The sequence below is a fragment of the Rhineura floridana genome, chromosome 11 (genome assembly GCF_030035675.1).
Source record: "Rhineura floridana isolate rRhiFlo1 chromosome 11, rRhiFlo1.hap2, whole genome shotgun sequence".
Classification (NCBI taxonomy): domain Eukaryota; kingdom Metazoa; phylum Chordata; class Lepidosauria; order Squamata; family Rhineuridae; genus Rhineura; species Rhineura floridana.
Genome location: NC_084490.1, coordinates 37,855,029 through 37,870,094, shown reverse-complemented (window position 1 = coordinate 37,870,094; position 15,066 = coordinate 37,855,029). Strand labels below are relative to the sequence as shown.

Below are 15,066 nucleotides of genomic sequence, written 5' to 3'. Positions count from 1 at the left end.
TCTGGCCACCCTTGCAAAACGGCATTTTTCAGGATTTGCAAAATGCTATCATTTTCAGTAGCCACCTGAAATTCTTTCAGTTTTGATTCGGAGATTGGTAAATAAGATAACATGAGGTTCAGCAACCTCAGCTTCTTCAGAACTTATTCCTTCACTCTGTTCAAGATATGCCCTGGACAGGGTATCAGCAATTATTAATTCTTTGCAATTATTAATTCTTTGCACTTGTAATTGATATTTCTGCAGTGTTAACTGCCATCTTTGGATTCTTGGAGGTGCATTATGCAAAGGTTTTCTGAAAATTGCCTCCAATGGTTTGTAGTCTGTTTCCACAGTCACTTTTTTGCCATAGAGAAATTGATGAAATCTTGTGCATCCAAACACTATTGTCAACATTTCCTTTTCTATTTGAGCATAGTTCTGTTGGGCCGCAGTCATTGCTTTAGAAGTATATGCAACAGGTGCACCTCTTTGCAACAGTACAGCACCTAAGCCTGTAGAACTAGCATCTACTGACAGAGTTACAGGTTCTTTCACATTATAATATTTCAAAACAGGAGCTTTTGTTAATAGTTCTTTCAACTGTGTGAATGCTGTTTCATGAACTGACATCCAGCAAAATTCAACGTCTTGGGCCAACAGCTGTCTTAAAGGGGTTGTTACTGTTGCCAAATTTGGGATAAACTTTGCTAGGTAAGTCACCATTCCTAGAAATCTTTGAAGATCAGCTTTGTTACTTGGGCTGGGCATTTCAGTGATGGCCTCTATTTTAGATGAATCAGGTTTTAGCCCTTCTTTGGTTAAGATGTGTCCTACATATTTTATTTCAGTCATGGAAAATTTGCATTTCACTTTGTTCAATTTCAGATTCCTCTCTCGGCACCTGTCCAGAACTCTTTTCCGTCTCTCATTATGTTCCTGTTTGGTCTTCCCCCACACCAGGATGTCATCTATGTAGCATGTGACCCCATCAATACCCTCAAATGTCTGTTGGATCATCCTCTCATAGACCTCAGGAGCTGAAGAGATACCAAATGGCATTCTTGTAAATCGGTACCTGCCAAAAGGTGCATTAAATGTACATAGCCTGGAACTGTTGTCATCTAGCTGAATTTGTCAGAATCCACTACTGGCATCAAGAACAGTAAACAATTCTACTTCTGCTAGCTTACTGGTAATTTCTTCTACAGTAGGCAATTGAAAATGTTCTTTTCAAATTGCTCTGTTCATATCTCTTGGATCTAAACATATTCTTATCTGGTCCCGGCCAGGCTTGTCTACAACCACAATTGAATTCACCCACTCTGTAGGTTCTTTTACCTTAACTATGACTTTTAATTGCTCCATACGAGTCAGTTCCTTTTGGACTTTATCCCTTAGTGCCACTGGAACCTTCCGAGGTGCATGAATTACAGGTGGAACCTGCGGGTTGATTTTGATGGTGTATTTCTCTGGTAAGCAACCTAAGCCTTCAAATACATCTTTGTATTCGACTGCAACATCCCATTGATCTACTGGAGCTCTTTTCATTAACACTTTGCACCAAATTTAAATTAGTCACAACCCAGAGACCGAGTACACCTTGTGCATCAAAGTCTACTATGTAAAATTCCAACACAGCTCTTTGATCTTTATATTTGCAATCAGGTTACATTTACCAGACACATGCAGTCTTTCTCCAGAGTAGGTTATTAATCTGGTATTTGAATGTTGAAGTGGTTCAGCTTGTAAGGCTTTGTATGTTTTAAAAGACATTGCATTAGCCTGTGCTCCTGTGTCAATCTTAAAGGTCACATACTTGTGATCATTTATGAGAAGATCCACACACTATTCATCTTCCAGAGCTGTAGAATTCAATGTGCCAATGAAGAAATCATGAGCATTTTTAGTTGTATCTGCTACTGAGAACATTTGTCTGCGTTGAAGTTTTCTATCTCTAGTTTTAGCAAAATGATTAAGTTTGCCACATCGATGTCATAAGCTGTCAATTTCGCAATTTTTCTCCCATTCTTTTCCCCCTCCGTCCAGGACTGAATGCCAACCCTACGGGGCCCTGTGTCTTCCCTTTCATCTACAAAGGCAAATCTTACTCATCTTGTACAACAGATGGAGCATCTTCTGGGAAGCGCTGGTGTTCTCTCAGAAGCAACTATGATGTGGATCCCAAATGGACATTTTGTGATCCTTCAGGTAAGGAAAAGTGAAGATGTGGGCAAAACTTATTGATGTTCTTGAGTGGAGATTGGAGCAGGGTTTGACGCAGGAAGGACAGGTTCTTTAATTAATGGCTGTGTAACTGTAGTTTTCCCCAGTGAAGTTATAATTCCCAGCACCCTAAACAAATCACAGTTCCCATGATTCTTTGAGGAAGGTCATGCACTTTAAATGTTGTATGCCGCCTATGTTATTATTTTTTATATACTGAAGCTCAGAAACCATTTTCATTTCTCTATTTAAAACAGTAGCAAACAGCTGTTTCATCATTGTTTATTCATCCATTTTTCCCATGCTAGTGTTAATCTCCCCCCCCCATAAAAAGCTATTTAATTGTAGTGTTTCTTCCTAATCGGTACCTAGATACATTTTAATTCATATTTCTACAATTATTTTGTATTGTTCTTCCCTCTCCACTACTTCTCTTTCACCCCCACTCCTCCTCTCCATTATTCTCTCTTTTACAGCCTACGTTATTTAAAACCATTTATATACTGTCTATTATCTCAAAATATTAAGGTAGTTTTACAACCAAGTAAATTGCTGGTAATTGTAGCAGTTCTATTCATGTAAAGCTCCTGGAGCAGACATAAAAGGTTTTTTTTTAGTAATAGTGTTGTCTAGGGATAGATGATACGATATGATGGATCACCACATTTCTGTCCCAAACCTGGAAAAATCCATGCAATCCCTTCCTGGAGAATTGTATAGAAAGAAAGATGGCTGCCCCCATTGGTTGGGGACAGCCATTTTTTTTTTCTGTTTAATTCTCCAGGAAGAGACTTGCATGTTAAGGCTTACAGGCACTTCCAGATAATATTTTCAAAGAGATGTTTTATTTTGTGGCTGTGGAACTGCCCTGAGCAACTTAAACAATTAAAAAAAAAATGAACAAAGAGGCAGCCCTCAGACTTACTTGTATGTGTGTGGGTCCAAGGGGGGGCAAAATGGGAAGGTTTGCTCAAAAATGCTGAGTGAAATGGAATCCTCATCATCCCTAGTGTTACTTAGCTTGCACCATAAAAACTGGTTTGTATCAGCTGAATCAAACACTGCAGCTAAGTCCAGAAAAGTCACATAAAGATGTTTAATGGGGCCCTTAATATTGTGTTGGGCAAAACAGTTGAGGGTTACACAATGGTCAGCTGCGGTTACACCCAGAAGAAAGAGGCAAGACACAAGTAGTTGGATAAACTAGAGCCACAATTTTATTCAAAGTTTAACAAAAGAGTTCTTCAGTGATCCAACAGTGTGGCAATTATAACAGTAGCAGAAGCTGCCTGCCGCCCTCCCCCTCTGATTATTAATCCAAAGCAGATAAGCGAACACCCCCACTCCCATTAGACTGCATATAGTGTTATGTGACTGCTCCTCACAGGCCACACCTTTAGTTGTAGAGGGAGTGCCTGTGATGCCCCTGTAAATGTTGTACAGTAATTATGGTAAGCGTCGGTTTTGTAGGGTAAATATCGTAAGTAGAGCAAGTGAGAGGGCTGAGTACATGGGTTGGAATGTTGAGGAATGCTGAGTTGTGATTGGCTGAGCTTCTGGGTGATTGAAGGTATAAATGAAAGAATGACAGTTGGAGAGAGAGGTTAGTTTTTGTGGTTGTTGGTGTTGGGTTTTGGAGGGGTGGATTTGTGTTTAGGCACATAGTGAGGCAGGTTTTAGGACTAAGAGATATAAAGAGAAAACTATTATATGTAACCACATGCATGTTGACTAAAGGAACTTAAAGTAATTTTGTTTATTCTTTGTGTTATTAAATAAATGGTTTTGGTTTAACAACACACCTGTTCCTTGGCTGAAATATTACAGAACAGAAGTGTGGGCAGAGCAAATACCAAAGCTGGGAACAGGATCAATGGTGGCAGCGGTGAAGGGATAGTGTAACAGCAGCAGGTATCCACAAGCAACCCAGGGCTGTAATCTTTAAAGGCAGAAAGATACAGGGGAGTTGTGGCCTGTAAGTGCACCCAGACACTATGTAGCAATCTTTGGAGCAGGCTAAGGCACAGTCTCAGGGCAGTATTGTGTTACAGTGTCAGGTGGTGGAGCCTAGTAGTGGGATCATGAGAGACCTGTGCTGGGGCCAGTGTGAGAGATCCGTTACGAGACCAGACCCTGAATAGGGGTCTGACAGTCCCACCCAAATCACTAATCCCCCGCAAGCTCCACACCTTTAGGTGTATGAGCTAGTTAAGCATCAGAGGCTCCATAGCCCTATGAAGATGGTCTTGGGAATTCCCTGTCATAAATGTGCCTCATAGGGCTTCTGCATTGTTATGTGGACCATTGTGACAAAACCTATTTAGTCAATGCCACTCAAGCCAAATTCTCCAAGCCGTTTTCCAGGTGCAGTGTTAAAATGGCCATCCAGTGGCATTGGTCACCATGGAAGTTTAGAACGATTGAGGAAACTGGGAATGAGAAGCAGGCAAGAGAGATGTGGAGACTAACATTGGGAATGCCGTAAGGGAAATTTTGGATTATGGGGGTTGGATATAATTAATGTGATTTTTCTAATCAAGGTATTACATTATGTAAAATCTAGTATTCCAACAGTGTGCTGGTCTCCGTTTTATTCTGACTGTGGCAAGAATTTTTTATGCCAGGTTTTAAAAGTATATTCAAAACCTGAACAAAATAGAGCAACTGAATCGTATAAAGTTTATGATAATGTTAAGGGCTAAAGAAGGATGTGTAGGTATTTTAAAGAAGTAACTTATTAAAAAAGAATTAAGAATATTGGGAAGCGGGATAGAATATATGTGGCTGTAAGATAAATTTGTGACAATGTTGTTCTATGTGTATAATTTAATGTCAGAAATATTTTCTGTTTTTGTAAGGCTGAAAGAAACTAATAATGGTATAGATAATCACATTTAAGGGCGCAATCCAACTCATATTTACACCGGGCTGAGGGGAGTCGAATGTGGCAGACCCCTGGCCGGGTTCAGCCAGGCTCTACCAGCAGAAGCCCCTCACCCTGGTTCAGCTGTGGTGGAGCCACACCCTGCCAGCTGAGCTGGGGGTCTGCTGGGGAAGCCCAGCTTGGCAGAAGGGGTGCTGGAGGAAGCTGGCATAAGGCCTGAAAAAGGGGCATTCCATAGGTATGTTGGAGGAAGACCTGGGGGGAGGGATTTACACAACATCCAATTCCTGTTTGGTCCTAATCCAGGCCACACCAAGGGAAAGGTCACTCTCAGAAAATAATTATAATGGAAGTCAAAGGGGAGCGCTTATTTGCCAGTAGGGGTATTTGTGAGAGTTGCCTTTTTCTTTTCCATTCATGCATGCATCTCCAGGCCGAGCTGACGTTCTGCTGGCCTGGTGGCTCCCGAACAGCAAATGGATGCCGTGGAGCTCCCTGCCAGCTCCTCCTCCACCAGCACACCTTCCGCCAGCTTTCCCTGAGTTGGATTGATCTGTCCGCCATAGATTGTATTTAAATCTTCTGTGCATGTGCAGGTAACAGAGCTTGGAAAGTTACTTTTTTGAACTACAACTCCCATCAGCCCCAGCCAGCATGGCCACTGGATTGGGCTGATGGGCGTTGTAGTTCAAAAAAGTAACTTTTCCAAGCTCTGTAGGTATATTGTGTTATAAACATTTGTCTAAAACTGTGCTATTTTTGATGAATAGTAAGCATTATTCCTTCATTTTCAAAATGTACCTTTTAAATTATTATTGCTGTTTTATTTCTTCTAGCACCCCTGAGGTCAACCATCAGTCTAAGCACAAACAACTTTTTTTTTTTGAGCACCAATTTGAGCCTCTTTTTAATGTGTGTGTGATTGGTTATTCTGATACTGCTTTCTCTTTTCAACCACTAATCAGGGCCGCATTATGACTTTCGTGGGCCCTAGGCACTTTTGTCTTCGTGGGCCCCTCCCACCTTAATATCAATATTAAAAATTATTTTTGATATAACTTTAAATACTTCAACATTTTATTTTTTTCCTGTGTTAGGCAAAATTTAATAGATTTTCATGGGCCCTAAAAATTTCATATTTTTCTGATGTGAGAAAAAAATTAAAACATTTTCTTCGACCCTAAAAGTTCATTTTGTTTCTTCTGATTTTAAAAGAAATTGAAACATTTTCATGGGCCCCTAAAAGTATTGTGGGCCCTAGGCACTGTGCCTACTGTTCCTAATGGATAAGTCGGCCCTGCCACTGATTTTCAGGCTATTGTAACATCTGATTTTACCTTTAATATATGCCATATACTTTATGTAAACTGCTTAGGTGCTTTGATGATTGAGTAGTATATAAATCCTGTTGAATGAATAACATTTTCTTCTTTTTGTTTTACAAGGTGTTATTTCAGTCCCAAGCAATGAAGTAAATGATCACCACAGTGATGTTTTTGACAATACAACCCTGCGCTGGGTTGTTTTCCAAGGGTCTATCCCCGAAGGAGCGGTGTTCTTCTGGAACAGTTATGCTGAGAGATACGAATATCCCTGTTCGGAATCAAACTGTCGTGTTGGATTCTACGATCGAAGTCGTGGCTCTTACTGCTTCTTCCCTTTTCAAGGCAAAGAGCGCAAAGTCTCAGACTTCTGGCTTTTGGTGAATGAAAAAAACCTAGAATTGTTGGAATGGCATGGTGGTTCATTGGGTAGCATTCCATCCAACTCTATAAATACCTGCAAAAACAAGAGGTACTACATAGCAAAAAATGAGTATGGCATAGGAAACCTTGACAAACTGAATGCTTTCTATATAGGTAGTAATGGTCATGAAAACTGGTACACCAGTTACAGTGTTCTGACCGTTAATAAAGACTATAAATCTCAGAGCATCTTTGATGTCAAATACAGAAAGGAGGAGGGGGTGTTCAAACGTAAGCCCATCATCTTAGCTTCCAGCAGAGTCACCAGCCATAACTGCAAGCCAGTGAAGAAAACCACTGTTTTATCAAAGACAGTAACTTTGGAATCTCGCTGGGATTTTAGCACTTCTCTCTCTCTGAATGTGGGCACAACCATGACAGCACGGGTGCCTAGAATTGCTGATATGGAATGGGTTGTTTCTGCAGAGACATCTTTCCCCTGGAGTCAGGGTTCCACGCACAGCCAATCCGTCACATATTCTGCAACAGTTGAAGTTGACATCCCACCCATCCACAGCTGTGAAGTGGAAATGGAAGGCACAGAGATGAAAGCAGATATTCCCTGTACTGCCACAGTGAGTCGCAGTTACAAAAGTGGGGTGACACATACGGCCACTGTGGTCGGGGTCAGCTGCAGTGTGGCTGTAACCAAAGGAAGCATCATCAAGCGGTGCATACCCATCCCCCACACACCCACATGTAGCATGCATGAGACATGAACAGCTTAAAAGGTGTAGCTATAAAGCAAGTGTGGCTCCCTGTTCTAACACTTACCGTCAAGTCTATCAGGATGCAAGGATGCCGCTTTGTATACATACAGATTTCAGTTGAAGATTTGCTTGTAAATAAAACAATTAATAGATACTTCACAACTGGTTAAATTACTCTACTCTTAAATAATGAGTTATAGTTGCTCCTTTATACTGAATTACTACTTTATACTGATTAGTAATTATACTGAATTACTAATTGTATATTTGTTTTAATGTTCAATATTTTTAATTTTTGTAAACCGCCCAGAGAGCTTTGGCTATGGGGCCGTATATAAATGTAATAAATAAATAAATAAATAGCTCTAATGCCCAGAAGAGCAGTCATGTTAACTGGCAGCAGAAATGAAGAAGGAAATAAGATGCTAATTAAAGGACCCTCGACTTCAGTAGGTTCTGTTGGCTGGGGCGTTCACAGCCAAAAGCCTACTTCATCACATTTTAAAAAAAGGATGCAAAGAATTCTCAGTGATATAAAATTAAATTACATTGGTCTTAGGATGCTTCCAGGTTGTCATTTTATACTTTTTTTTTTTTTTTTTTTACTGGGCACTAGTGTGGTGTAGCGGTTAAGGCAGCCTTTCCCAACCAGTGTGCCTCCAGATGTTGTTGGACCACAACACCCATCAGCCTCAGCCAGCATTGCCAATGGTCAGGAAGATGGGAGTTGTGGTCCAACAACATCTGGAGGCACACTGGTTGGGAAAGACTGGGTTAAGGTGTTGGACTATGACCTGGGAGATCAGGGTTCGAATCCCCATGTAGCCATGAAGCTCACTGTGTGACCTTGGGCTAGTCACTGCCTCTCAGCCTCATGAAAACCCTATTCACAGGGTCGCCATAAGTAGTAATTGACTTGGAGGCAGTACAATTACATTTTTAGGGATGGGGAGAAATTCAGTTTAGTTTGAGTTTAAAGCTGAATCTACCAAAGTCGTACTTTCTGAAACAATGAGAACTGAAACACGGCCATCATTCAAAAGCCTCACCTCTCTGAATTTTACGATGCAGTTCAGCAACCAAACATTATTCACAAAAAAGCATTTGTCAAGGGAAAACGTGTGTAAAAATGAACATATTAGTGAAAATAACATACACAAATGCTTTATATTAGGAGAAAGTGCTCAAAACATCATACAAAAATGTGTTCATTATGAGAATTTTGCACTGCTCAAGAATTTTCATGTGGATTTTTTTGAAATTGCAAATTGCTGCAGTAATGTGAAGAACTGAATTTAAGATTAGGAAAATGAGAAACAAAATTGCAGCCCTGACCATTACATTTTTTTTTACAAAATAAAACTACAATGTATCTACATCCCATCTTCCTTCCATAGAACTGAAGGCAGAGTCTATGGCTGCAGTCAAACAGCAGTTCATTCCTTTTTCCTGACATTTCCTTACCTGATAATTTCAGCATTTTATTTGATCTTCCTCATGACATAAAAGCCACTTCTGGAGATCTAGTGGAAGTCAATTGCCTCCAGAAACCCCATTAACCCAGAAAATTGTGGGAGTAACGTGACAAACTCTGGGGCAGTATATTGGCATATGGTTCTTTCCTGTTGTTTTCATGGAGGACTTATGGGGAACATGTGTGGAAAGGGGGGAAGTAGTGCCATATACAATGATATTCATTGTTGTGTCACACCATGCCCACTCGAGTAAATGAAATTTAGCATGGTTGTATATCAGCCAAAAAGTCATTTACATTATGGAACTGTGGGTTCCATAATGTATCAAGTACTTGCAGTGTAAAACGAATGTTAGAAATCGGGACAGAAGCTTTACCATTATAATCAGTAAAACTAACACTATTGTTCAAGGAAAAACTTTCCAGACCAAGATTGTGCTCCAAAAGACAGAGGTTTATTGATCAATAACAAAAGATACCAGTATGCATAATGGGAGAGGGAGTTCTTTCGAACCTCACACTCTGTCAATCAACAGGAAAACATTGCTTTTATAGTGATTTATGCATCATACATACATTGTACCTTATGACCCCTTTGGGCCAATCCCTACCCGGGTATCCTCCCCTAAGGGCAGGTACCTGGTCCCAGTATCTCAAACTGTTTATGTCCGTTTAGAGAAAGAGGAAGGGCCCTTTGCCCATGTTTTGACATCTCACAAGGTACAAAACAAGACACCCAAAACATCTAAAGAAGAGTTATAGTTCTAAACTTTACTCAATACATTTTCAGCATATGTGGTTTCTCCTAAGAAAACATTCTTACAACAGTTTCTCTTTTTCTTTAACACTGAGTTGCCTTGATTGTGGCTCCAGAAACTTGCTAACCACAAACCACAATCTCTTCTGACAAATTGTTAGGAGAACATCCAAACAAAATACTTCCCCATTATATTGAACATTGCAAACAATATATTTTAGCCATAACGAATTAAGCAGAGTAAATATTTTTGGCCTGAAGGAATAAAATCGAAATTCCTCTCACACTATGAATCCCATGTCTAAATACAGCCTATAATATTCTCAGATGACCTCCCATTCAGACACTGTGAAGTCTCAGATGTGCTTAGCTTCAGCAAGGTATTCAAGGCCTCTAGAACATAGCTCTGGTAGTCAAGGTTTTTGCACAGCACAACTTGCATGGGAAATGAGTGAAGGTTGTGTGCGAGACTTATGGCTGATGTGGAGATGCAACAGTCTAGCAAATTACTTATCGACAGTTTATAGTTAAAGCACTTTCATACCACTAACAGGGTTTCCCTCAAAGAATCCTGGGAACTGTAGTTCATTAAGGATTCTGAGAATGGTCAGGAGACCCCTTCTAATCACCCTCACAGAACTATAATTCCCAGAGTTCTCTGGGAAGAAGAGAAGGATTGATTGTTACACTACTTGAAATCTGTTGTGTGGATGTTCCATGAATGTGGAATCTCAATCTGCCTTCCTGACACCAGCCTCAGAGATAAATTTGAGGAATGGGAAAATAAAATATAAAGATGTTGGGTCTCAAGCTCCTCTAAAGTTCTCCCTTTTGTTCTGAAAGACTTACCTGAGTCCCATACGAGTGCATGTGGATGGATATTCACTGGTGAGTGACAAGCAATCATCACATGCTCAGAGGCAAGCTTATCAGTACTTCACACATTCTAGAGTGGATTTCTGACACCAAAGACAGATGCTGTGGATGAACTCTGACTGGCTGTGACCATTGAGGACTTCACAGACCCCGTCTCCAACATTTGAGAAAAGCAAACATTATTGTGTAATTAGATATGCAGAAAACAGCCACTCCAGGCAGGCAGCTCAAGTAATGTGATCGGATTTCCCTTGCCAGTGTCCACTGGCCCCTTACCAAACATTTTGCTTCCCAAACTTTGCCCATGGCATTGACCTGATCAAATGTCCGTCAGGACAAACTGTGACCCTGAGCAGAGGTTTTCTCCAAACTAAAAGTGGGATGGATATTTGCCCCCATTTTTAAAACTTCTTTCCATTGGTTATAAAGCTCTGGTTTATTTTTAATCCTTCAAAACAAAACAAAAACCCTTAAGTTGCTGTGGAGAACTTAGAACTCTTCAGAGATGACCGTGTCCCTGAATCTCACATCTGTGTTTTATTATTTTGTTCTAAAGTGAATTGCCACCTATTTCATGACCCTTTTCTGTCCCAGGGAGGAAGCCACTATGTGGGAAGGGTATTTGTGGGCTTGACAGCTAATTTCCATTCCTGTTAAAAGAAGTATGGAATTTGCTCCTGCAAGATATAGTGATGACCATCCACCTAAACGGCTTTAAAAGAGGATTAGACAAATTCAGGTAGGATGAGGCTATCAATGGCTATTACCATCATGACTATATTCTACCTCCGCTGTTGGAAGGAAGTACACCTCTGAATGTCAGTTACAGGAAACACATTTGGGAAGAGCTCTGTTGTAATTCAGGTCCTGCTTGTGGGCTTCCGATAAGCATCTGGTTGGCCACTGTGAGAACAGGTTGCTGGACTAGAAGGGTCTGAAGTGTGATGCAACACCATTCCTCTCATGTTATTGTTGACCTACTCTTATGTAGAATCTTGTAAGCAGGGGAACAGGCAGGCGTATAGGAGACATTTCTAGGTGACAAATTCACCTGTCAAAGCAGAGTTCCACATTAAGTAATGCATCATCATCATCCTTTTTATCTGTATACCACCTTTCCACCAAAAATAGTGCTCAAAGCGGCTTACGACAAAGTAAACAGCAATTACAAAAAATATTCCATAATCACAAAAATAATAAAACAGCAGTAATAAAACAGTAACACAACAAGAAATATTACAGCAAACACACAAATTTTTCAGCCCCCAAAACGTAGTGTGATATCCCTTAGTAGACAACATTACCCTTCTTGGAAAACAGAAAAAATAAAAGGAAATTAAACAGTTTCAACTTTGCTCCTGGAGACACCCCACCCATGATGTTACTCGCAGTCCTACTCCTGCACCCACGTCTTACAAGCCCTCCAAAGGCAGGGGGTGGCAGGGCAGCTAGAAACACCCCACCCATGATGGGATTCAGAGGCCCATTAAGTCAAGTCCAGAGTGGGAACATGGTGTCCTGCAGATGCCATAGTAAGAATGAACAGTGCTGAGGATGATTGGAGCTGAAGTCAAACAACACTGGAGGGCACCACGTTGATTACCCTTGTATTAGGGTGTGATGCACAGGAAAAAAAGCACAAAGGGTTCAAAAGAAATCAAGCATTTCACATAAAGAGGCATTACGTACCTGCAATGTAATGAGAACAATTCTTACACAATGGTTCCTGGTGGAGTCACAAAGACTGGGGACACCCTATTGTCAAAACTGAGGCCCTATTCAAGGTGCTGATGTTAGCATTTGAATCCCTAAACAACTTAGGCCCCAAATATTTGAAAGACCACCTCCTTTCCTATAGACTCTTTCAGGTATTGAGATGGACAGAAGGGCCTCTCTTGGTAATTCCACTGCTACGGGGTGGAGGGGGTGGGGTTAGAGGCCCGGGAGAGGGCATTAGCTGTGGCAGTACCTTAAACTAAAGAAATGTCATTCCAGGGGGAACACATTGGGGACTTAAGTGACTACCCACTGCTTCTGCTACACCGGGTAAACTCACCAACATAAGAAGGGAAGCAATTAGAGGACAGTTAGCCAAATGCCCCCTCAAAATTGGAGCTGGCCCTGCAAATGAGGCAGGTTCTAGCCCACCCCTAAAGCCTAATCAGAGTTAGGGTAATATTTCCTGCTTCCACTTTGCAGCTTCATTGGTAAAATTGCCCAAAACCCCTTCCATCTTTGCAGCTTGTTAACAGGGTGATGAAGTAGTGTCTCGGTGCTTTGGCTCAGTATTCAGCTCAATATCCACTGAACTAGCAGTTTGAAGTGAAGAACATGAATGTTGCTATAGGAATAGACTACTGTTGTTTGAAGAGTAAGGTATAAACACAATATTTATTCAGTCCCTGACCACTGTGCAAATATCAGAAGTTTGTAGTTGTGGGAGGAAGGAGTGGCCAAGTGGGGCTTAAAAGAAGACTGAGTGAAGCAATTTTGCATTCTTCTCTCCTGCGAGGCTGCCTTAGAGAGGAGATGGCCTCTGTGATAACCTGCCTCTTGTGCAGCTGGGCTCTCCTACCTTTGCTCACAGCAAGTGAAGGTAAGGAATGTTGCATGTATCATTTCTGCAGGTGCAGTCAGTAAGACAGAGCGAGTTTAGGATTACAATGCTTCAAACTACACAAGGTTGGAATTCTCCACTGAAATGAACTGGAACTTAATTGAAAAAATAAAGTAGCATTTTTTTGCACATTGCACAATGATCATATGGAATCCATAGTTCATTCCACGTGGAGAAACGTGCTCTGGCCCCATCCATTGGCTAGCGGACTAAGAGCTGTGTGTGAGTGAGAAGCTTTCTTTGGGGTGCAGTGGGGTTGTAAGCCACTTTGAGAATAATCTGAGTGAAAGGCAGGGTCTACATCTTCAAAACATTTCCAGGCAAATATCAGATTTTTGTATTCTTTGCCTACCCTGCAGTTTCTGCCATTTCCACTTAGTGGATTGTAGCACCTCTTCTGATGCTCTTATCTTCTGCTTCCATTTCAGTTCCCCTTCCATGTGTTTTCCCATTTACTTACAAACAGAGGTCCTATTCTTCATGCACCAAGGATGATGCTTCTGATGGGCAGCTTTGGTGTGCCACAACCGCTAATTATGACACACATAGCCAGTGGAAGCCCTGTGCTCTTCATGGTAAGTGGAGAATCCCACTAGAAAACCCATTCTCAGGGATAATATATTGCTTAACAATGTGCATTTATTTTACTTACTTGCTTGCTTATTTACTGAGTGTCTTATGTACAGTATTTCTCTGACCTTCCATAGCTTTGGTGTGCCACAACCGCTAATTATGACACACATCACCAGCAGAAGCCCTGTGCTCTTCATGGTGAGAAGTGCAGAATCCCACTAGAAACCTCTTCTCAGGGATCTTGTATTGCCCCACAATATTCATTTATTTTTACTTAGTTACTCATTGGTGACTTAACTAATGTACTTACTTCTCCTGTACCTTGGGACCAGAGGATTTCCACCATTCTTTATGTTTACTGCCAGTGAGGGGAACTTTTGTTCCTCCAGATGTTGCTGAACTACAACTCCTATCACTCCTGACCATTGGCCATGCTTGCTGGGGCTGATGGGAGTTGTAGTTGGAATTCAGCAACATCTGGCCGGCAGAAGGTTCCAAACATATGCTTTATTGTTAAAGGAGTTCACCCTTTCCTGTGTTCCGCCACTGTCTGAATCTGTGGAAATAAGGTTTTGGAACCACCAATTAGTTATGCATATTTGGTAGGAACTTTTAATAGCATTCCAACAAAATTGGCACTCCCCCCCCCCAATTCTGTTGATTACAGTTAGGGATGGAAGGATCTGTCAATATTGGTTCTCTCAGTTTCTGATTTTTTGAATCTTAAATTCAGTTCTGCACATTTCTGCAGCAATTTGTGTGTGTGTGTTTTAAAAAAATCCTCATGAAAATTGTTTAGCATTTTACACGTTTATGTATACAGTTTTGACTAATGTACACATTCTGCAAGCAATTTCCTTCATGTATGTTGTATGATGAAGGCTAGTACTGGGGAGGGCAGATTTTAAAGGGTTGCATGGCTGTTTCTGTTCTCATTGTCTCTGAAAGTTCAGATTTGATAAACTCGGCTTTAAATGCAAACTGAACCAGATTTCTCCCCTATCTCTAATTACAACCTACAAAATATCCAGTTTTTTTCAAACATATTTCAGTTAAATGCAGAATCTACATTCTCAGTTGCCACCCATAGTTACTACATTTAGGCACGTGTTCATTTCTGGAGGATAAAATAAAACTGATAAAACCTATTCCCAACCCTCTTCAGATGGTATTCCATGAGCTATCTCCATTCATGCCATCACGGGGTCTTATGCTTTCATAGAAC

The 15,066-nt window shown here is 40.9% G+C and overlaps 1 protein-coding gene across 1 annotated transcript in view; it reads left to right on the top strand.

The window, feature by feature from the left end:
- The window catches only part of LOC133366596 (uncharacterized), a 116,679-nt gene that overhangs the window by 32,688 nt on the left and 68,925 nt on the right, over window positions 1–15,066 (top strand). Inside the window, 2 exon segments of the mRNA XM_061589860.1 lie at window positions 2,029–2,190; window positions 13,697–13,843. Coding sequence (XP_061445844.1) covers window positions 2,029–2,190; window positions 13,697–13,843 — 309 coding nt within the window.